The sequence below is a fragment of the Fulmarus glacialis genome, unplaced genomic scaffold (genome assembly GCF_000690835.1).
Source record: "Fulmarus glacialis isolate BGI_N327 unplaced genomic scaffold, ASM69083v1 scaffold12646, whole genome shotgun sequence".
NCBI classification, from domain to species: domain Eukaryota; kingdom Metazoa; phylum Chordata; class Aves; order Procellariiformes; family Procellariidae; genus Fulmarus; species Fulmarus glacialis.
In genome coordinates, this window is record NW_009220077.1 from 11,991 (window position 1) to 30,438 (window position 18,448).

General features: G+C 37.2%; 1 protein-coding gene across 1 annotated transcript in view; it reads right to left on the reverse strand.

Annotated features, from left to right (window-relative positions):
- Positions 1-2,608: 2,608 nt before the first annotated feature.
- Positions 2,609-18,448, reverse strand: part of NEDD4L (neural precursor cell expressed, developmentally down-regulated 4-like, E3 ubiquitin protein ligase) — a gene marked incomplete at its 5' end in the record, with an annotated part of 45,126 nt that continues 29,286 nt past the window's right edge. Inside the window, 10 exons of the mRNA XM_009580626.1 lie at positions 2,609-2,711; positions 5,189-5,261; positions 5,859-5,955; positions 6,855-6,962; positions 7,498-7,557; positions 7,951-8,011; positions 10,388-10,461; positions 14,879-14,974; positions 16,996-17,066; positions 17,933-18,054. Of these exons, the coding sequence (XP_009578921.1) occupies positions 2,609-2,711; positions 5,189-5,261; positions 5,859-5,955; positions 6,855-6,962; positions 7,498-7,557; positions 7,951-8,011; positions 10,388-10,461; positions 14,879-14,974; positions 16,996-17,066; positions 17,933-18,054 (865 nt within the window). The remainder of the gene's footprint in view (positions 2,712-5,188; positions 5,262-5,858; positions 5,956-6,854; positions 6,963-7,497; positions 7,558-7,950; positions 8,012-10,387; positions 10,462-14,878; positions 14,975-16,995; positions 17,067-17,932; positions 18,055-18,448) is intronic.

The window sequence follows — 18,448 nt, forward strand, 5'->3', positions numbered from 1 at the left end:
CCTTGAGGGAGTCAAGGACTTTCTTTTAGTATTAAACTGTTTCCTAAAAATGAAAACCCCAACAGTCCAAATACACATTAGTTACAATTCATACAGTGGAATTCACCTCACTATTTTAATACCTAGTGAATACCTTTGCAGTATCTGTCAGTTTGTGAGATAAGTAGATCTGAGTAGGAGTAGATCTGAAAAGATTTAAGCTAAGTAATTCTAAATTTTCTTTAAAAAAAAAAAAAAAAGAAAGAAAAAGAATCCAACCAACAAAAACTTTCCTTTTAGTCAGATCTCGCTATGTAATTCTAGATAGCTGAAAGGGCTTTGATGTAGGTAAGTATTAGTAAACCTGTTTTAGAAGTCGAGGGCGAGGGGAGGGAAGGGACCAAAGCAAGATCACAAGACAAAACGCAGCTTCTTAGACACAACCTGACTCCTGGTTCTACCTCAGCTGTGCTACTGCTAGGTCACAGCCTCCATCTGTGTGTGAGACTACATTTCAGTTTCACAACCAAAAAAGTCTTGGGAGTTCTTAAGGTTCTGATACATGGCACTGGACATGGACAGAGCCTCCAACCGCACCAAAAATCCTCCAGGTTAAGACAGAAAGAAAACAAATGCTGGAGTATGATGCTTCCCTCAAGGGAGTCCACATTATAACCAGCTGTGCTTAACATACCGAAGGTCAGTGGAAATACCTGGATTTACCTCCTTCCCACAGCTAAACGATCGGTACAGTGTTTCACTGTCTACTCAGATGCAGTCCATTTTTCATGTTCAAGCTCACTCATCAAATGTGAAAGGCCAGAAAGGAATGTCAGGAAACTTACTTAATAGAAAATGAATCTTAACCTGTGTTCCAATAATAGAATAACCTTCCTCGTGCATCTGTTAGCGCTTCAAACTTCTTACTAGCACATAACCATTTGCCGAATGTTGTTAGCGTTAAGGCTTCTTTCCAGTAGCCGTTTCAGCTGAAGTGTTACCACACTCAAGTCTCTGCAGTATGGCTGTTCATTCGCGGACGCAGACTGTACTTGCCCGCGGGTGCTGGGGAGGGGGTCAGGGCAGGGCTAAAAAAGCTATCGGCAATGAGGTGAAATTTTGTTTTGGCATGCGGTGTCATCTTGCTTCATAAGCATTAAATGGGTTCTTGGAGATAAAGCCTATATATAGGGAAGTATGTGGGCAAAACTTACAAAACGGAACACTAAATTGCTGAAGCCATATCCTCAAACCTACTCTAGGAGTATTGTAACCATTTAACTTCAGCAGATCAAATACAAATCTTTCACTTTTAATCTGTCACAAGAGATGCAACTCAGACATTATAGTTTAAGCATGCAACATGTCATAGGTAACAAAATTGATTAGATAGCAGTGTATATTAAATAAATCTTTGTGATTAAGTAAAAAATAAATCACAAAAACAATTGCTGAGGAACATGTCTGCAGGCTCAGCTCTACATCTGTTTGTGGTTTTTTTTTTTATACATCAGCAGCAGCCAAATTCACAATTGATAGATATTGCACCAGAAAGACATGTGCAGTGAGAAGGAATATAATCACGTTAATGTTTATGATAAAAAACAGATATGACTTCCATGTGTTACATAAAGTGCCTTTAGAGTTGGTGCAGTTAGAAACAAACAAAAACCATTGTTATTTAGATATCATTAGCAAATGCATACAAATAGGCGACAAAACAGACCTGTTTTCCATAGTGCCAAATCACATAGTGCCAGGTTTCATTCAAAATGCCTCCATTGCAAACAGTAAAGAGGAAAGGATAATAAAAGAATCACTATACAAAGATAATGACAGGGTTAAGCATATTTTCCTAAAACGATTAATGCCAACCCTACCCCAAAATGCTTTATAGTACATGTAAATATTACCAATAATGAGGCAATTTCTTTATTGAACATGAGATTTGGCATGCTATGTTATGATTCTCCCTTGACTTGTAACTATTCTAATATTTATACAAAAATGCAACATCCAGTCCGTACTTCTGGATACAGAAAAATATTTATGTGCTCAATGAAAAGAGTTGCTCTCGATATATAGCCCATGTAGAGAAAATTTCCAGCATAGCTTTCTCCTACTTTCTCAATGGTTTGGGAACACAAGGCTAAAAATGTGCTTTGAAAAAATGACACTGGCATCGTCTGGTATGAAATTAAGAAAAATGCTCATTTTTCCAAGTATATGATATTTAATTGTAATGAAATAAAATCTGAAAATGTCTAAATCAATTAAAAAGTAAACATGAGTTGTAATACTATACCTGTAAAATGATTAATTTCATTCATTGTCATTAGAAATTATGTAAAATATTTATTAAGGGCTTTGCCTAAGAGGCACAACATAAATAGAGTAAGTCCTGCTGAACAGAGTTCATGTTAAGCAGTTGGTAATCTGCTGTGGAAACGTCAGAAAAGCCACCCACAGATTACAGTTCAAACTTCTGGATTCAGGCAACTGCACTGTCGAAGGGTTTGCTCCATGAACCAACGCTGTGCAACTGTTCTGCCATAGTCACTCAGAGTCCTTTAGGCAAATGCAAAAGTGCAAGCAGAACTTGCTTGAAGGGGGGAAAAAAGTTGATGTTTTAGTCCACTCCTTCAAATCCTTGAGCATTTTCAACGGCCATAAGTAGCTTCTCTCGCAAATCTTCAAAAGATTCATAAAGAGGTAAGTCTAGGCGATTAAAGCTGAAATTTAAAAGGAAAAGAATCATTTAATAATCCACTGAAAAATATACATAATTTTAAAGAAATAGAAAATGTTAAATAACTTGGGGGCCTTAACAGAGGATATATCTTACTGTCCAAACAGGGGCAATCTCCACAGTGTCCTTTGCAAACCTAACTAATGCTTGTGTTCCCTGCAGGTAGCTTCTGAAACCAACCCTGCCTGGACCAAAGTGAGTTGTCAGAAATAACTGTGTGCCTCCTTTCTTTTCAGAGCTGAAAGTGGGAATTTGTTAAAAACCACTTAGGAAAGGAAAAAAAACCAACAGAAACCCCCCACCATATTTAGTTGATTTAAAACATTTCATCTCTGTCAAAAGGCTGGTATCCTAAGACTCAGCAAAGATGTTCTGAATTTATAGGACAGAGTCTCTCTACCCTCTGGGGGAAAAGAGAAGAAACATCCGAAAGAAGGTCTTGAAAAGGTCCTGTAAAATCTAACAGATAATTGAAATGTAAAGAGGATGGGTTGATTTTGGAAAGTGTTTTGGGTTTTGTTGTTTTGGTAGTGGTTTTGGTTTTGTGTGGGTGTGGGTTTTTTTTTTTTTTTAGTAAAACTTTTTATTCTATAGCATGATTATTTTTATGGGAAGATCACTATTCTGTAATGTTCTAAAAATTAATACAGCACAACTTAAGTTACCTTAAAAAAGCCATATTCTTGATATGCAACAGAGCAAGACAAAGGTTTGTATTGAATGCTTTCAACATTTGCAAATTCTATAAATTAGGATTAAATAAAGTCAGATGGACTATGACCTCACACTTTTAGTGAACTGTCCAACAATTTATGGCCTTTATGTAGCATGGCTTTCTGTGGCCATGTTTTGTTACGTCAGACTTTCTGTAGTTCATTATACCCACTTACTTACTTAATCATGGAAAATGAGAAAGGGAAAATGATGGTGAGAGTAAAAGCTGCCTGTGGCGTGGTGATATCTGAAGTAGAATCACAGCACCAAGGGGGAAAAAAAAAGCATCAACCCCTATTTGTACAAGTGGTAGTCTTGCTTTTCCACTCATGGATATCCTTCAATTTCTTAGTTTTCCAGAAAGAAAGAGGAAGAGGTGATAAATTTCTAAGACATATAAAATAAGGCAATGGATAGTATTAGCCTTACAAGGCGAGGCACTATTTTTCCTTCCAGTATGCCCTGTCAAACTCCTGTTACCCTTTTAACAGTCTCTCTTGGACAGTTTATTGCTGATCCTTTATTTTTCAAAGCCTTCAGACTGAAGGAACAGAAAAGAACAGAGCCTATGTTTTAACATTCCTAGAAAAATTACTAAAGCGTAAGATGTAATTCCTCTTGCTGTTTTTCCCTATCCCAGTTTTGACAGGAACCACGAAGTGGATAGCTGCTCCCATCCTGCCTTTGCCACTACTCTGTGGTATCATGGAGGAGTCACTGGACTCCTCTCTGACTACGTACCCTTACCTGTAATGTTTGCTTGTCGTTTCCCAGGAAACTGGGGGGGGATTCTGAAGTTCTCCTAATGTGAAAGGCACTGGGAAACCATTAGGTGTTTGTGGTGGAATGGACTGCAACCTGAACGGGATGCTCTGCTAGCGAGATAGATGTGATGACAATCTGTGAGATCTTGGGACTTTCCCCAGCAGGCACTGAGGATCCTACTCCCAAATTCAGCACAAGATTTAAGCATACAGTACACTTTCTGTGCTGTGCCTCATGTGCTCTCGTTTGGATTGTGTTACAAGTACCTTACATGAATGGATTCTTACGTATTTGATATGGGGAAAAGTCTTCCAGCAGAAGGGATTCAAATTACTTCTATTTTGTCAGAGTGTCAGTTTAATTGGCCAGTGCTTAAAGCAATTTGCAGGCTACTATATGGCTTCAAATGTGACAGTTAACATTTGGTATGTACGGGTAGCAATTTCTTCAAATGTAGTATAAAATAAAGTGGGGAAAAGCTATCTCTTCTCTCTAATACACATTTTAACATGCAAGCAATTACTAGAAGAAAGTCCTGAGTTGAAAGGGTTACTTGGAATACAATAGAATAGCATTAAAAAGTCTTCATCAGAAAGGCTACGATGGAAAGAGTTTATTTTGGATTAATTTACCTGCATTTATTGCAGAACACCTACACCTGTTTCTCTATTAATGCAGCCTTTCACAGCTTAGAAACTGCAAGCAGCAATGGCACGGTACTGAAGCTGAGCCCTGCTGCCTCCTGGAATTTTGCATGTTACGTTCTGCAGCTGTGCGTCAGCAGATAAACACTAACTGTTCTTTGCCTTTTAAAGACACACACAGAGACACACGTGTAGGTTTCAGAGTATCCCATTTTATAACAAGCTGTATGATCCAGAGCTAAAATATGTTTGAGATAAGCACAGTCATCAGTCGCCCCCTTTCTTGGCAGTATAACAATACAGAAAAGCTATGTAATTTTATGCTTTTATGACTTACCATGTGTGAGCTCTGGGCAGTTTATCAGGACTTCCCCATTGCTCTATTGTAAACAGCTGAGGACCATTTGAACCTGGTTGAAAATGCAAATCATATGAAATATAAACTGCTGGACACTATAGAGACTACCTATTTTAAAAATTAAATGTTTGCATAAATTGTAGGCTAGATTTTTCAACTGGTACAAAATACCTGGTACAAACTCTCTTAATTAAAACTACATTAAAGGAAACAGGAATGTGGTTATTTATTTCCAAGTCCAGTTAGCTTGCAAGTTTATCGAACTACCTTTGTGTAGAGTATGTATAATGAAAAAGAAGCAAGCTCAGACATTAACATTGAAAAATTGAAGTGCTTGGTTAAACATGCATTCTGCTCTTCTTCCTATGACATGAGTATTATTCCTGTTGACAGCTGAAATTTTTTCTGTGGGAACTAGGAGAGCGTCTATGTAACACCCATGATGTACACAGCTTTACTCCTTCTCAATGTGCCCCCCCAAATTCTCCAGCGCTCTTGGCATCCAGAAGGAGAATTCTGATGTGGGGGTCAAAGGTTGGCTATGATTGAATTTCAGTCGTGCCCTGGTTGTCTCGTTCATGTTCAGAAGCGGTCTGCACAGCCACTCTCGAGGCGAGCATAACCTGGGGGCAGTTGAAAGGAAGCTCACCATAAAGTTCAGCAAATCCATTCATAGGCACGCGTGACGTCCCAGTAACAAACTGCAGTAATCGAATCCGCTTTTCAGCATCCATCAGTAAAACGGCCTATTGACAAACACAGAGTCATGGTCTTTTCACTTTCACAGCTGTAGATATCAGTGTTAAAAAACAGAACAAAAACTGAGTAAATTATCTATATTAGACTGTAATAGATGTATAGCTCTGAAAGATGTGATGCGGGTCACAGACCAGGTTTTCTCTACAAGGAGCATTCTTCTCCCGCTGTCACTGGGCCACGAGGAGACCCTGCTCTGGCGGCAGCTGGGAGCTGCAAGGGCTGTTCACCTGCCGGAGGTACGATCAGTTACCTGTACCTGCCGGGGGGACGGGGCACAATGGGCGCGCAGCTGTAAGTACGCCCGAGGGGGGAAGCAGAGAAACAGAGATGACAGAAAAGCCTTCACGACCAGAGACTGCAGAGGTGCACAGAAAATCAGATCAGTGTTGCACTACAGCAGGACCTCAGAGTCAAGCCTTTTGGGACCGTATCACCTTTTGGGTTAATACAAGTACAGAGTCTTCATGTATACCACCCACGGTCATGAAAATGATATAAGAAACCCAGAAACAAAGCTTGAAGTGCATACATGAAGCTGTAAGGTTCTGGTATTTTTAAGAAAAACAGACACCCCTTCGAAAAATCTACAGCTATTATGGGAAAAAGCATTGTAGTAGTTTTTCTGGGGACATATGTTTTTCATAGAAGTATTTTACTTCACAAATATTGCAAGACACTTTAGATAAAACCAAAGATCAGACTTCCTATCTTGGGTCTATTTCTGGTATAGTCTCTGATGAGCCGTCATTTCCAACATACATATACAGACGTATTCTTCAGCAGTTTTCATGAAGAAAAAAGATTTCATAACGGACTCCGCAAAACAATACAGGAACGTTCACTTTTAGGAACAGTCAAAGAAGCCAAATGGGGTAAACAATATTACCTTCCAGAACCACTGGATAACAGGATGATTTGGGCAGTAACCATTTTTGTAGATTGTATGTTGTCTCCAGTCATTGACATCAACATCGCCAAGGCCACACATCAGTAACTACATATGGAAGTAAATAGTTACAGTGTTAACTGAAGATGGTATTGTGTTATCCTGTACACTGTACCAGAAAAACAAGGCTACGCTTTCCCTCTGTTGTCTGACCTTTTAAAGAGCGAGGCAGTGCAAATATAAATGCAAACGTAACGGAGAGTTGAGCTTCTCTTCAGAAGAATTCTCAAAGAATATTTCATTTTACTGGAGAAACGCTGTACACTATGATGTATGTGACAGCCTCTTTTATGGTATTTTGCTCAAAATATGACTGGTATAGGCATAATGGCATTAATTCAGTAAGCCACTTGCATGCTTTTATATGCACATACTCAACCACCTCACTGAATAATTACAATTTTTTTGTGCTTTTATGTGATCAACAGATTTATTAATTAGGGAGAAAAATCTCATTTCCCATTATAAACAAAGCATCTTTGTCTGCAAATTCACCTACGATGAGTAAGTGATGAATGATGAGCCTAGAACATAACACATCTTTTTGTGATAAGCATTACTGATCTGTTGTTTCTGGACTCACCTCTAGTTCATTTTCATCAAAAATTTTAATCAGATCAATAGGGAGAAGTTCTGTGAATCCCTAAAAGAAAACAAAGCAAAGTTAAAATTTTCATACCAGAAAAAATTAAGTTTTTATCTAACAGGATCTTTGGCTTCAGGGAACCTACCTTAACAACAGAGGATGAAAAAGGGTTTAGAAAATGAAATACTCAGTTGCTGAAGTATGAGTCCCTAATTTAAAATAATTAATCACTAAATTATTTCAAGCTCAAATAATTTAAGCTTGAAAGAGAATGACCTTATTCTCATAAGGGAAAGATTATATATTCTTATACAAGGTAAAACAAGCATTCCAGAACTTGTGCGGTTATGCAAAGCTCCCCACTCCCTTAATGCAGACACTGATGTATAAGAAGTCTGCATTAAAAAAAAAGTATTTTTGGGGAAAAAATAAGCAGCTAAAGAACCTTACCTCCAAAAAAGCATTCATTTGTTTTTGAACTCTGTTTACAAACCTCCACTGGATGACCAGGCTGTAGTAGATAAATAAAACCACATAAGCACACTCATTAGAAAACTGCAAACGAAGTGTCTAGAGATTTTAGCAACCCTAATACTTTCAGTTTCTCATTTACAGCTTCAGCCATCTCCCAACCACACTCTGGTGTTAAAGGAACTGAGCAGCTTTTTATTAGTTGTTCAAATTTATCTTGTGTGACTGATCGAAATGTTGAAAAAAATCAGTGACTGTGAACAAGTTATAGTATGAGTATTTTCACTTTAGCATGCAACACAAACTCTATACATACACATCCGTATTTTATAGCTATGACTTTTCTACATCACCAAGAATTTTTTAATGTAGCACTATCAGATGATATGACATTAACCGTTTTGCTCCTATGGAGATTAACTCAAGGATGAACACGGCAAAAAGGCTTGCCTGTGGACTGAAACAGCCTACAAACTCTTTACTATGCTTTATTTCTTTCTAAATGAGGCTGTGATCTAGACTCCGGGTGATGTATTTACAGTTAGTAAATGACTAGGCATTTTATTCTTCCACAGCTCTGAGTAATTAACAATTCCCAACAAAGTCTACAAAATTTGAGGATAGATGTCATTACATTTAACAGCCTGCCTGTAAATAAATACATAAATAGATGAATAAAAACTGCAATATCAAAGGAAAAGGCTTGTATTTCAATGCTACCTACAGCATAAATACCTCACAGGTTCTAGAGTAATGCTTTAGAAATCCAATTCCTTTCCTACCGAAGCACGTTTCATTCCTAATTTGCATGAATATAGCAATTATCATGTTTTCTCCCCTTTGAAAAGGCACTAATTAAAAATGCCAGCAAGTATAGTTGAATTTATTATTTTACATTCTGGTAGGCAGAGAAACGGAGGAAACTTAAACCTAAACAGCCTGTTTAAATTTGGCCAATTTTTGACAGCAACACTGGTACTGACATCATGGATCTGGTCTGTGTAACTAGCAGAGAAGGGTAACGGGATGACGGCCACGCTGGAGAGCACTTTCTGGCTCATTTTAACTAAGGTGCTTTGAGCCACACTTTGGAGAAGCACGTTTCCTATGTGGGGATTTCAGGAAAACCAAGCAGTTAATTGAATTTACTCTATTTTTGCTCTTGTATTGGCCAATGTTACGTTAACTGAATTTTCAAAGAAGGCATTACAGCATTGGTTACTGTTCATTTGACGGCTACTAGAAAATTCCTTTAAAGTATAACAACTAGAATAGCTCTATCATAATGGAATTCTGGGGAAAAATATTTGAAAAATTTTAAGTTGCATTAATCGTTTCCAAATGAAAGCACACAAATAAGATCACACAAGTATTGACTCTAAAGTTGTAAAAATACTGTGACTAGCCATGAAAGAATTATCTAGATGTAAACCTAACTCAGTTCTGAATTTTGGCCCTCACATTTTCAAAGAGCTATTCGTTTCTGCACTGTATTGAGATGATGGAGATTAAAAAAGTTTATGATGTCTAATATTTTGCATCTGAAAACTGAAAAAAACCCAGACATACCTGAAAAATTAAAGAGCTGACAGTACAAATATATTACACACAAAGTAATAAAAAAAAAAATCATAAAAGCAGAAATTTCTTATTGTTCCACCATTACAGCCAAATCACTGTAACATAAGATTGCAAATGAGATTAACAAACAAGTACAAAGTTCTCCTTTTAGAGGAATGCTTAAACATTTACAGAGTTCCTGAGTTCTTCCTTGAATGAAGACCACAATGGCAAGCAAATACGAACTTGATAAATTATACAGACATCCTATTTTCATTCTTTTTTCTAGATCTAGTTTAGCATTCAGATCTGCACTCATTCTTGATTTGTATTCTGCGACCCAGCAGTTCATCAAGAAAAACTGTAAATCCTAGGGTAGAAATTCATCACTACTTTGGAGATCTCCAAAGCAGAGCTAGTTACCCTAGGCGCTTAGGCAAGAGACAGAAGCAGGCATGAATCTGGGCAAAATTCATATGTCTACTTTAACATGACAAGTATCGCATCCAAGAGGTGCCATTTCTTTTCATCGAGTAATTTAGCTGCAGATGTCTGTCGTTCAGAGCAATCCCATCCCTTCTTGAATGTTCCTCATGCCTACCCGTCAAGAAAATAGTTTCCTATTATGTCACAGACTCCCCTGATTAGTGTAATTCATAGAAGAGTAAAGGTTAAAATTCAAACTTTCTAAGGATTAGGGTATAAACAAACTATGTTAATGGTAAGATTTTCTTTTAAAAGGACCTCTGGTGATCTATCGTAGTGCAAACTACAGTAATTGCAGTAGGGTAAATTCTAAGACAAGTGCAACTGTGCTTTCTTACACCCAAGACAAATTCCAGAAATATATACATACTCAATATATTCCCTTTTGTTTTCATTTGTTACCATGATTTCTGACCCGTTTGGCTTCAGGTCGACTTGATATGTCTGTATTTCAAAAGAAAAAAAAGAAAATACAACATGACATTATTTCAGAACACATTTCTCACAAAATTGACTCTGCTTGCAGCATTTTACAAGCAGTATCAGAAAATTATCATGCCATAATAGCTAATGAGACATCAAAACATTCCACATTTAAAGATGGCATCATTAGGAACAAATTATTATATGATCACTTGTAAGAATGAATTCTTGTCATTAGCAAGTGAGCAAACCATTCAAAAACAAACTTCTAGTCCTGAGCAGCAGGTTCACTTGGATAAAGAAAACAGACATTCCACTGTAATAAGGGTAGAAAAATGCCTTCTTGTTTTTCAAAATGCTTGAAAAAAAATGATCACTTAAAATCCACAGAGAAACGATTTCACAAAAAGGCCAAAAAAGTGAAGCAGAAAAACAGATTACAGAGATTACAGAAATGGTTAAGGACAAATTTGCTAAGGATGGTGTCATCGTGGAGTATAAGATAGAAAAAACCAAATTCATTACAGTTCACAAGAAACTACAGCAAGTCCAAATAACGTATTTATTTCTTCAGAAAGTGATTTATCAGTAAGAATTCACAGAATTAATGCTGGGTAGGCACCAGGAAAGCTAGAAGTTGGTAGCTTTTATCAGTTAGTGCCCACACAACATTGTTACCAAACCGTACACTCCATAGCTGCAGCTATGAAGCAGCATTTTTCTGACTGCAGATCCTGGTGTTTACATACAGCATAGGCACAAGACTGGATTAATTTCTTGTAAAGCATGCGCGCTTGGGTAGGAGAGAAGTCAAGCATTTTGTTGCTTGGAAGTCGTCACTCTCTTCCAGTCAACTTGTTCCATCACTTCAAAACCATGGTTTCACTGGAAGCGACCAAGATGTGACTCTGTGCACCCTCATTCAACCAAGCCTATTTTTAAAGCTGTTACTAATCTTTAATAATTAAATCAGATGTTGTGCTTGAGTAACAGTAAGACAGTAAATTCATTAGCTAATAAATGGAGCTGTGAAAGGAGGAGGCTTGAAAGCTCTTTTCAGGACTGGATTAATACTGACTGCTTCAAGAAGGAGAAAAACAGTACAATAGAACTATTTGAATAAATATACCTATTACTGCATAGGAAAAAAAAGATGACTATGCCACTAAGGAAAAGTAATTAATAGGGAACCTACACACCTCTGAAACAGTAGTTTATTCATTCCGTAAAGACCAGGGAAGATAGTCCAGAACTAAAAAGGAAAAGGTTTGCTATACTGTCAAGGTTAAACAGGATAAAGTGATGAAGATCACAGACGTGGTGGCACGAACAGAAGGCTTCCTGGCGCTTGTTCCTTCCTGCCCACCAGAAGATACGTTGTCTTTAAGAAATGAGAAATGGTATTCCAGAGCCATTAAGAACTTAGGAGAAATACAGACCTTTTCTTTCTCTGCTTTTTGAAGACAGCTCTCCATCCTCTACATGTTGAAAATATCTACTTTGTATTTCTTACTGACTTGTGAGAACTACCAAAACCATATTTTTGGTTATTCAGTATGGAAGAGTAGTAAGATAAGATTTAGAGGTTTCTTGTTTTTCTCTAACTCCAGAAAAGGTTTTGGTGATAAATGAAGTATAAATAAATATAGAAGCTTATAGCAATGCAAACCTCTCCCTCTTACATACACAATGTCCTTGTGGAAGCAGTATCATCTCCTACTCAGGTTCCCAAGGACACTTTCATAAAGTTTCAGCAGTTTAGCAGTAGATGAGGCAAAACAAGTGCCAAAGTGAGTCAGGGTCCCTTGACTTCTAGTAGTCCCCACAGCGCTGGCAACGGCCAGTGGTACATGCAGAAAAAGCCAATGTAGTCAATATTTGCCGTAACTTCTGCATTGCTGGAAAGCATCCTATACGCATTTGGACTGATGAGATGTTTCAATCTCTAGCTAGATAAATTCCTCCTCACTATAGCATATCCTGTCCTTGTACTACTGAGCTTATTCAGGCTTTTCTTCGATAAAATTTGTCCTGCCAATTTTGCATCTCACCAGCAGTATAATGGAAACAATATTATTATATCTACTACTATTGGCGCTTGTCTGTAACTCGGTGAGCTTATATGTAAGCTGAAACAGAAGTTAGCCAAAAGAACTTCATCACTACTGCTGTAGAGCTAGCCAAAATTGCCCTCTCCCTCTGAGATACAGGAAGACTAGGATAATCAGCTCAACACCTAGAATTTACATTACAATAATTAGAACAAGAATTGTTATTTCTGTTAATAAACTGGGCACTAAATGAGCACGTGAAGTCGGTTACTCTTTACGGGTCCCTCCAACTTGAGCTAAGGCATAACCACGGTACAGAACTAACACCTGCACGGTTGCAGCAGCATCCTGTGGATTTCTACATCAACAAAGACGTGAATCTCCAAAACCTATAAATACCTGCCATATTATGAAGAAAAACTCTGGGGGAAGAAGGTGAATAGAAATTTCAGTAACAGCAAGACAGATGTTTTTGATGCCTTTATTCCACCCCACTCCCCAATGTATTTCTCTAACGAGGACAAAGCCTGCCTCGTACTCTTACAATTATATCATGGGAACTTCCCAAAAACCCCCACACATACTGTAAGAACGTGGTAAAATGTTATGTTCAAAAGAAATCATAAATGCCATTAATGACTTTGCACCCATGATATACAGAAACAACACAGGGAGAGATTTAATAACAAGGAAAACTAAGAAATGAACCAGTGAGCCTCAAGCTGCAGCTATTTTTAATACCAGTTTGTAAAGTTTTCCCGAGAGCATAAACACTCCTGGACAGTCTGCAACTTTTTTTAAATTATGTGTCACACTTTAACAGTGATCTGCTTCTTGCCTATACAGTGCTGACCTGCTGAAGAATGGCATCTAAAAGATTAATCTCTTCTGGAATGAGATGCATCTATTCTAAATTAACTAAAAACCAATCTTGCTGACAATGCCAGAATTAGCTATTTGAGGTATTAAGGAGTTAGGAGAAGAGCAAAAAAGATCTCCACATAAGTTGATTTATGCTTTGAGTCAGAGAACAAACTTTTGCCAGCAGAAGTGAAAGCTGGCAGTGAAAGGCTATCAATAATTTGAAGCTAAATTGTTACAGAACAGAAGATAATGAAAATTACCAACAAACAACCCAGTCTATTACAAAAAACTTTTCATCCTGTGGCTTTAATGTTCTCCCTAATTTTCCATGTAACTGATAAACTTATGTTACTTCAGGGAAAAAAGTAATAAGCACCGAGAAGTGGATCAGAATGTTCTTGACAGTACATTGTGTGCATATGTTTTGAAATCTTGAAGTCAGCTTTTAAAAAAGGCACTGTGGTCCGCAATACCAGTGGTACCTGGAACCTGGAATCCAAGATATCTAGGTCTAAGAGTTAAACGAAGTGAAGACACTAAAAAAAAGACATAAAAGCCTATAAACAAATTAATTTAAGAGACATAGGTAGGTATTATTATGTCCCAATATTGTAAAAAATCAGTATGTTTTAGTCATTACTTGTGTGCATGCTATACAAAATGGTTCCGCTCCGTAGCTTGTAAATAAATAAAAAAACCCTAATCATGGTAGGCAAGTTCCAAGCTTATGTAAGTAAACTCATGATTTATTTGCCTTTAAGTCCTCAAATTACATTTAACACATATACTTATGTACAAGACATTTATCTGCACCCACGTTATTTCCATCCAGAAACTGATACAGATCTCTGAAGTTTGTTTTAGTAAGATTCTCTGTAAAGACCCACTGTAAATCCAAGACAAACTGTACCATAAGCTGTTTTTACAGCTTCTACTGATAAAATGAGTTATGACTTTGGCTGATGAATTATATTCTCACCTACTGACTTCTCAATTGTTAAACATGTATTTAACATTTTTCATTTGTAATGGAGAAAGTTATCCACAGATTGTGGACCTTGCTAAAATAGGCATGCTTGCTTTTGTTGTATCGTCTGCCTGAATTATATAAAAGACACTATAAACAAAGCACTTCACTAATTATAATTCTACCACTTACTTTGTCCTTTGAGAACATCTTCAACCTATAAAACCCCAAACAGTCCCAAGCTAAGACTGTTTGCTAAGATGGACTGTGAAACACCTTTATTACTCCTTATTGCAAGTATTTTACTCAGCTTCCAGTACTGCTTTTCACAAAGATGTCATATGGCTCACTGACAAGAACACCATTTCCCTCTTTGGCATCCCCAGTCTTAGACAGTTCAGGAAGAAAGACAGGTTAAAATTCATAGTCTGCCTGTACTGATCATTAACATTCAACAGTCCTGATCAAGTTCACAACCATGAGATACTGCTCAGTATTTAATTACTTCTTGGCAATAACCAATAATAAGATAGAAAAATGGATAACGTTTACACACCTGTCCAAAGTTTTCCTCATCTATGCAAAACATGAGATCCAACTCTGTAGGGTCATTTTCCAGGATCCACTTCAAAGAGTTGTAGTATTCGCTATCCTACAGCAGATTGTAATTAAACAAAATTTGAAAATGTGAACATTAAAAGTATAGTTTAACTTTAAGTTGAACAAATAAAAACATCTAAAACTAGAATTCCAAAGGGACTGGAAAGATGAGAACTCTTTTATTTGCACAGCTACTGTAAAGCAGAGTAAGATGGATTAGTTTATTCATATGTATTTTTCTTAGATGCTATATTTTTAGATTCACGTAACTTTTCTTAATTGACTCGTAATTGCATTATTATACCATACAATAAATTGACTCTACGTATCTATTTGGTAAATATGTATATAGCAGTGTGAAATAATTGGTTAGAAAATGTCTTCTTGATAAAACTGTACATTCTTTTCAACACATTTCATATACCACTTTATTACACTGATAATATATTATGCAATAACTGATTGCGTTTTTATTAAAAGCCTCAAAGTTTGCTGAATAAAAGACCCCTCTAATGTCCTAAAAGGATTGAATCTTCATCATGTATTAGGTTCATAATTAAAGATTGACCCAAGAAAAAAAGAGAGAAAAAAAAAAAAGTATGTGTATCTATCACTAAATATTTCCAAGCAAGAGAGCCACAAAAATTAATTTCAAAATAAAGTTACAATATTATTTACTCATGTATGCCTCAAGAGAAGAATGACCTGCCAAAATTTGATGACTATGAAATAGTGGGAGCTGGAGGAGAGAGTAAGCAGTTGAACCAGCGTTTATGTCAGTAACTGAAAGTCTGTAAAACTCTTAAACATCAAAAAGAATAAACTGTGTTTTATTCTCGTATCGAGTATACTTTTGACAAGACCAAGGACAGCTATTGCAGTATTAAAAATAAGAGGAAAAGGTTTCCCAACTACTTATAGGAACACAAGAGCCTCAACTTCCTTTTAAGATCCTTCTTGATATGCATCTCATGAGCTTGGTTTTAAGCTTGTACTTGAGCTCAAGCCATCTCATCTTCTGTAATTTTGCCTCTGTGCTGGGCTTGGAGTCAACTGACTTTGCTGTTGAAGACAGTCTTAGGAAAGTGCAGGATGTGAGTGGCCAGGCTCTCAACCAAGTCCTGCCCCTACAGAGGCAATCTGGAGCAGTCTTACCCAGATAAACTATTCTGTATAATGGGTAACAGAGGAAGATGTTAGAAAGGGGAAAAGTAACAGCTCCAAGGTTCTCCAAAGTCCTCAGCAGTGTCAAAACCAGACAGCCCTCAAAAGGTTAAAAAGACAAAAACAAGTATCATCCTGCTAATGGAATGGTAACCATTTGTATTTAGCTATTGTACATATCTGAAATGTACTGTGTTTCAATACTGTTACACTACACATCTAGATGGGGCATCTGCAGGATCCTATTTACTGTTGTCCTTCTTTTTACAATACAAAGTTAGAGATACTAACTTGTAAAACAATTCGTTTCTCTCCCAGGGAGTGCCAAACACAAAAGTACTTGACTGCAATTAATGTTGAAGGTGTGAAAGTATTGCAGGGAACAAAACTAAAACGGATAAAAGGGCACAAGTTGTGCTGCATTCATTAAGTATATTTTGGAGAGAACCGTTTATCATTTGGCAACCCTTTCTCCTTCCGGCACTGTGGGCAACTTCCCATGTTTCCAGGTCAGAACCAAGCCCTTGCATCCCCCTCTTCCTGCTCCACAGCATGACAAGAAAGCTGTTGGACTTGGTGGTGGTGCTCCCTGTAACAGGGAGAAAGCTGACCCAGTGGAAAATCTGAAAGTATAATTAGACATCTTATGTTGCGTTTCTTACTGGCCAATTCATGTCTCTTTTCCCTTGTCCCTCTCACCACTGTTAGTGCACTGGTAGTGAAACAGCTGTCCTAGCAGGGAAGATTTGTTTTATTAAAAAAGTACGTACATATCTTTCTAAAGTTGTTTCAGCTATGACCTTGTGTTTTCCACCATGCAGTTTACTGAAATTGTTAGCTCTTACAAATTTCCCCAGAGGAAAAAAACACGTAATTGCTAATGCTGATATGGCTTAAATGTTATCTTACCACTGACTCCATGTCTTTCAGAGTTATTGGTTTCCCCAGCATCATCTTGTAAAAAGGTCTGATGAAGAAGCCTAGAAGAGAGGGAAGAGTGTTACCTCCGCTGTTCTGCATTTTCACCTTACATAAAGATATGATTGCTCAAGGATAATACACCATGATATTTCCTAGTGTGCCAGCAAGAAAGAAACCTCCTGAAAGTAACAGCACTGTAACTGCTCACGTTAACACAGCAGGCTCATTTTTTATTTAGGGACAGAAAGCCAAATTTTTCAATTACAAGAATTATGCCATTAATTACCATATGCCTTTAAACACCATAACATTAATGGTAGAGAGACACAAAAGATGGGGAATTGAGCTCAAAGTACTCTAATCCATTTAAAATTGCCATTCTTCTCTCAAAGGAGATGCTACAAAAACAGGATGGTGAGCTTCCTCTTCTAATGTGCTGCACTATTGCTAAATAAAATAAGTCAGTTTATGTTTGCTTGCTTGCTTATTCTGGGATTTCAAAGTTTGGCAGAAATCACATTTTCTCATTAAATCATTCAGTAATAATCTTACAGATCAAAATATGCTGCAATTGACACCCACACAACTGCTTTGGCTGCAGGATTGCGTGGGAGTGGCTGATATAAATTTAGTGGTTTTCCTTTAGGGATAGTGATTATTTAGCAATGCTGATTCTGTAGTTTTAACATGAGTGGAGAAAGGAGCAAAACTTTATATGAAATGTATTTGTTGAGTAAGACACTATAATTTTTCAATCACCATTCACATCAGGAATGCAATTTCCAACAGTTCCAGTTCCATTATTTTCTCTCTGACGTTGTCTCCAGAAATACTACACTCTAAAGCATATGAATTATTGAAGTGATTTATTTCATTTAATAAAAATCCAGTAACAGTAGCATAGCCATACAGTGTAATAACTCACCATCCAATAGCTTCCCATGATACACTGCCAGACCAGCAACCCGACCAATAAACGTGAAATACGACAGATGATCTTCATTACACAGACCTGAATTAGGATTAATCTGAAGTGTATAGTTGTCCCTTTTTTGGGGAAAGAAAAAAAATATCTAAATAACCAAGTCTTTAAATAACCAGATATTCAGATATGTTAATAAATAATTTGAGATTAGGGCCATTTCTTGTCCGTTTTTGTGAGAGTGTAATAATGTAATTTATCCAATGTGCTCCTCAACAGAAGTATCTGACAGTTTGTGGGTAGGCTGACCTAATCAAAACTGTCTTGCTATGACCATAATGATTATTTGACAAAGGTAATTAAAACTCCTCCTTGTGGGGTAACAGGATTCCACCTGTGGCAAGTGTAAGAGGGCTGTGCTAACCTCTCTAAAGGATAAAAGCCTGGCATAATTGAAAACAGTAAAATTTGCCATCAGCTTCAGTGGAGAATTTCAGCTAAGTTCTCTCTTCTGCCTTC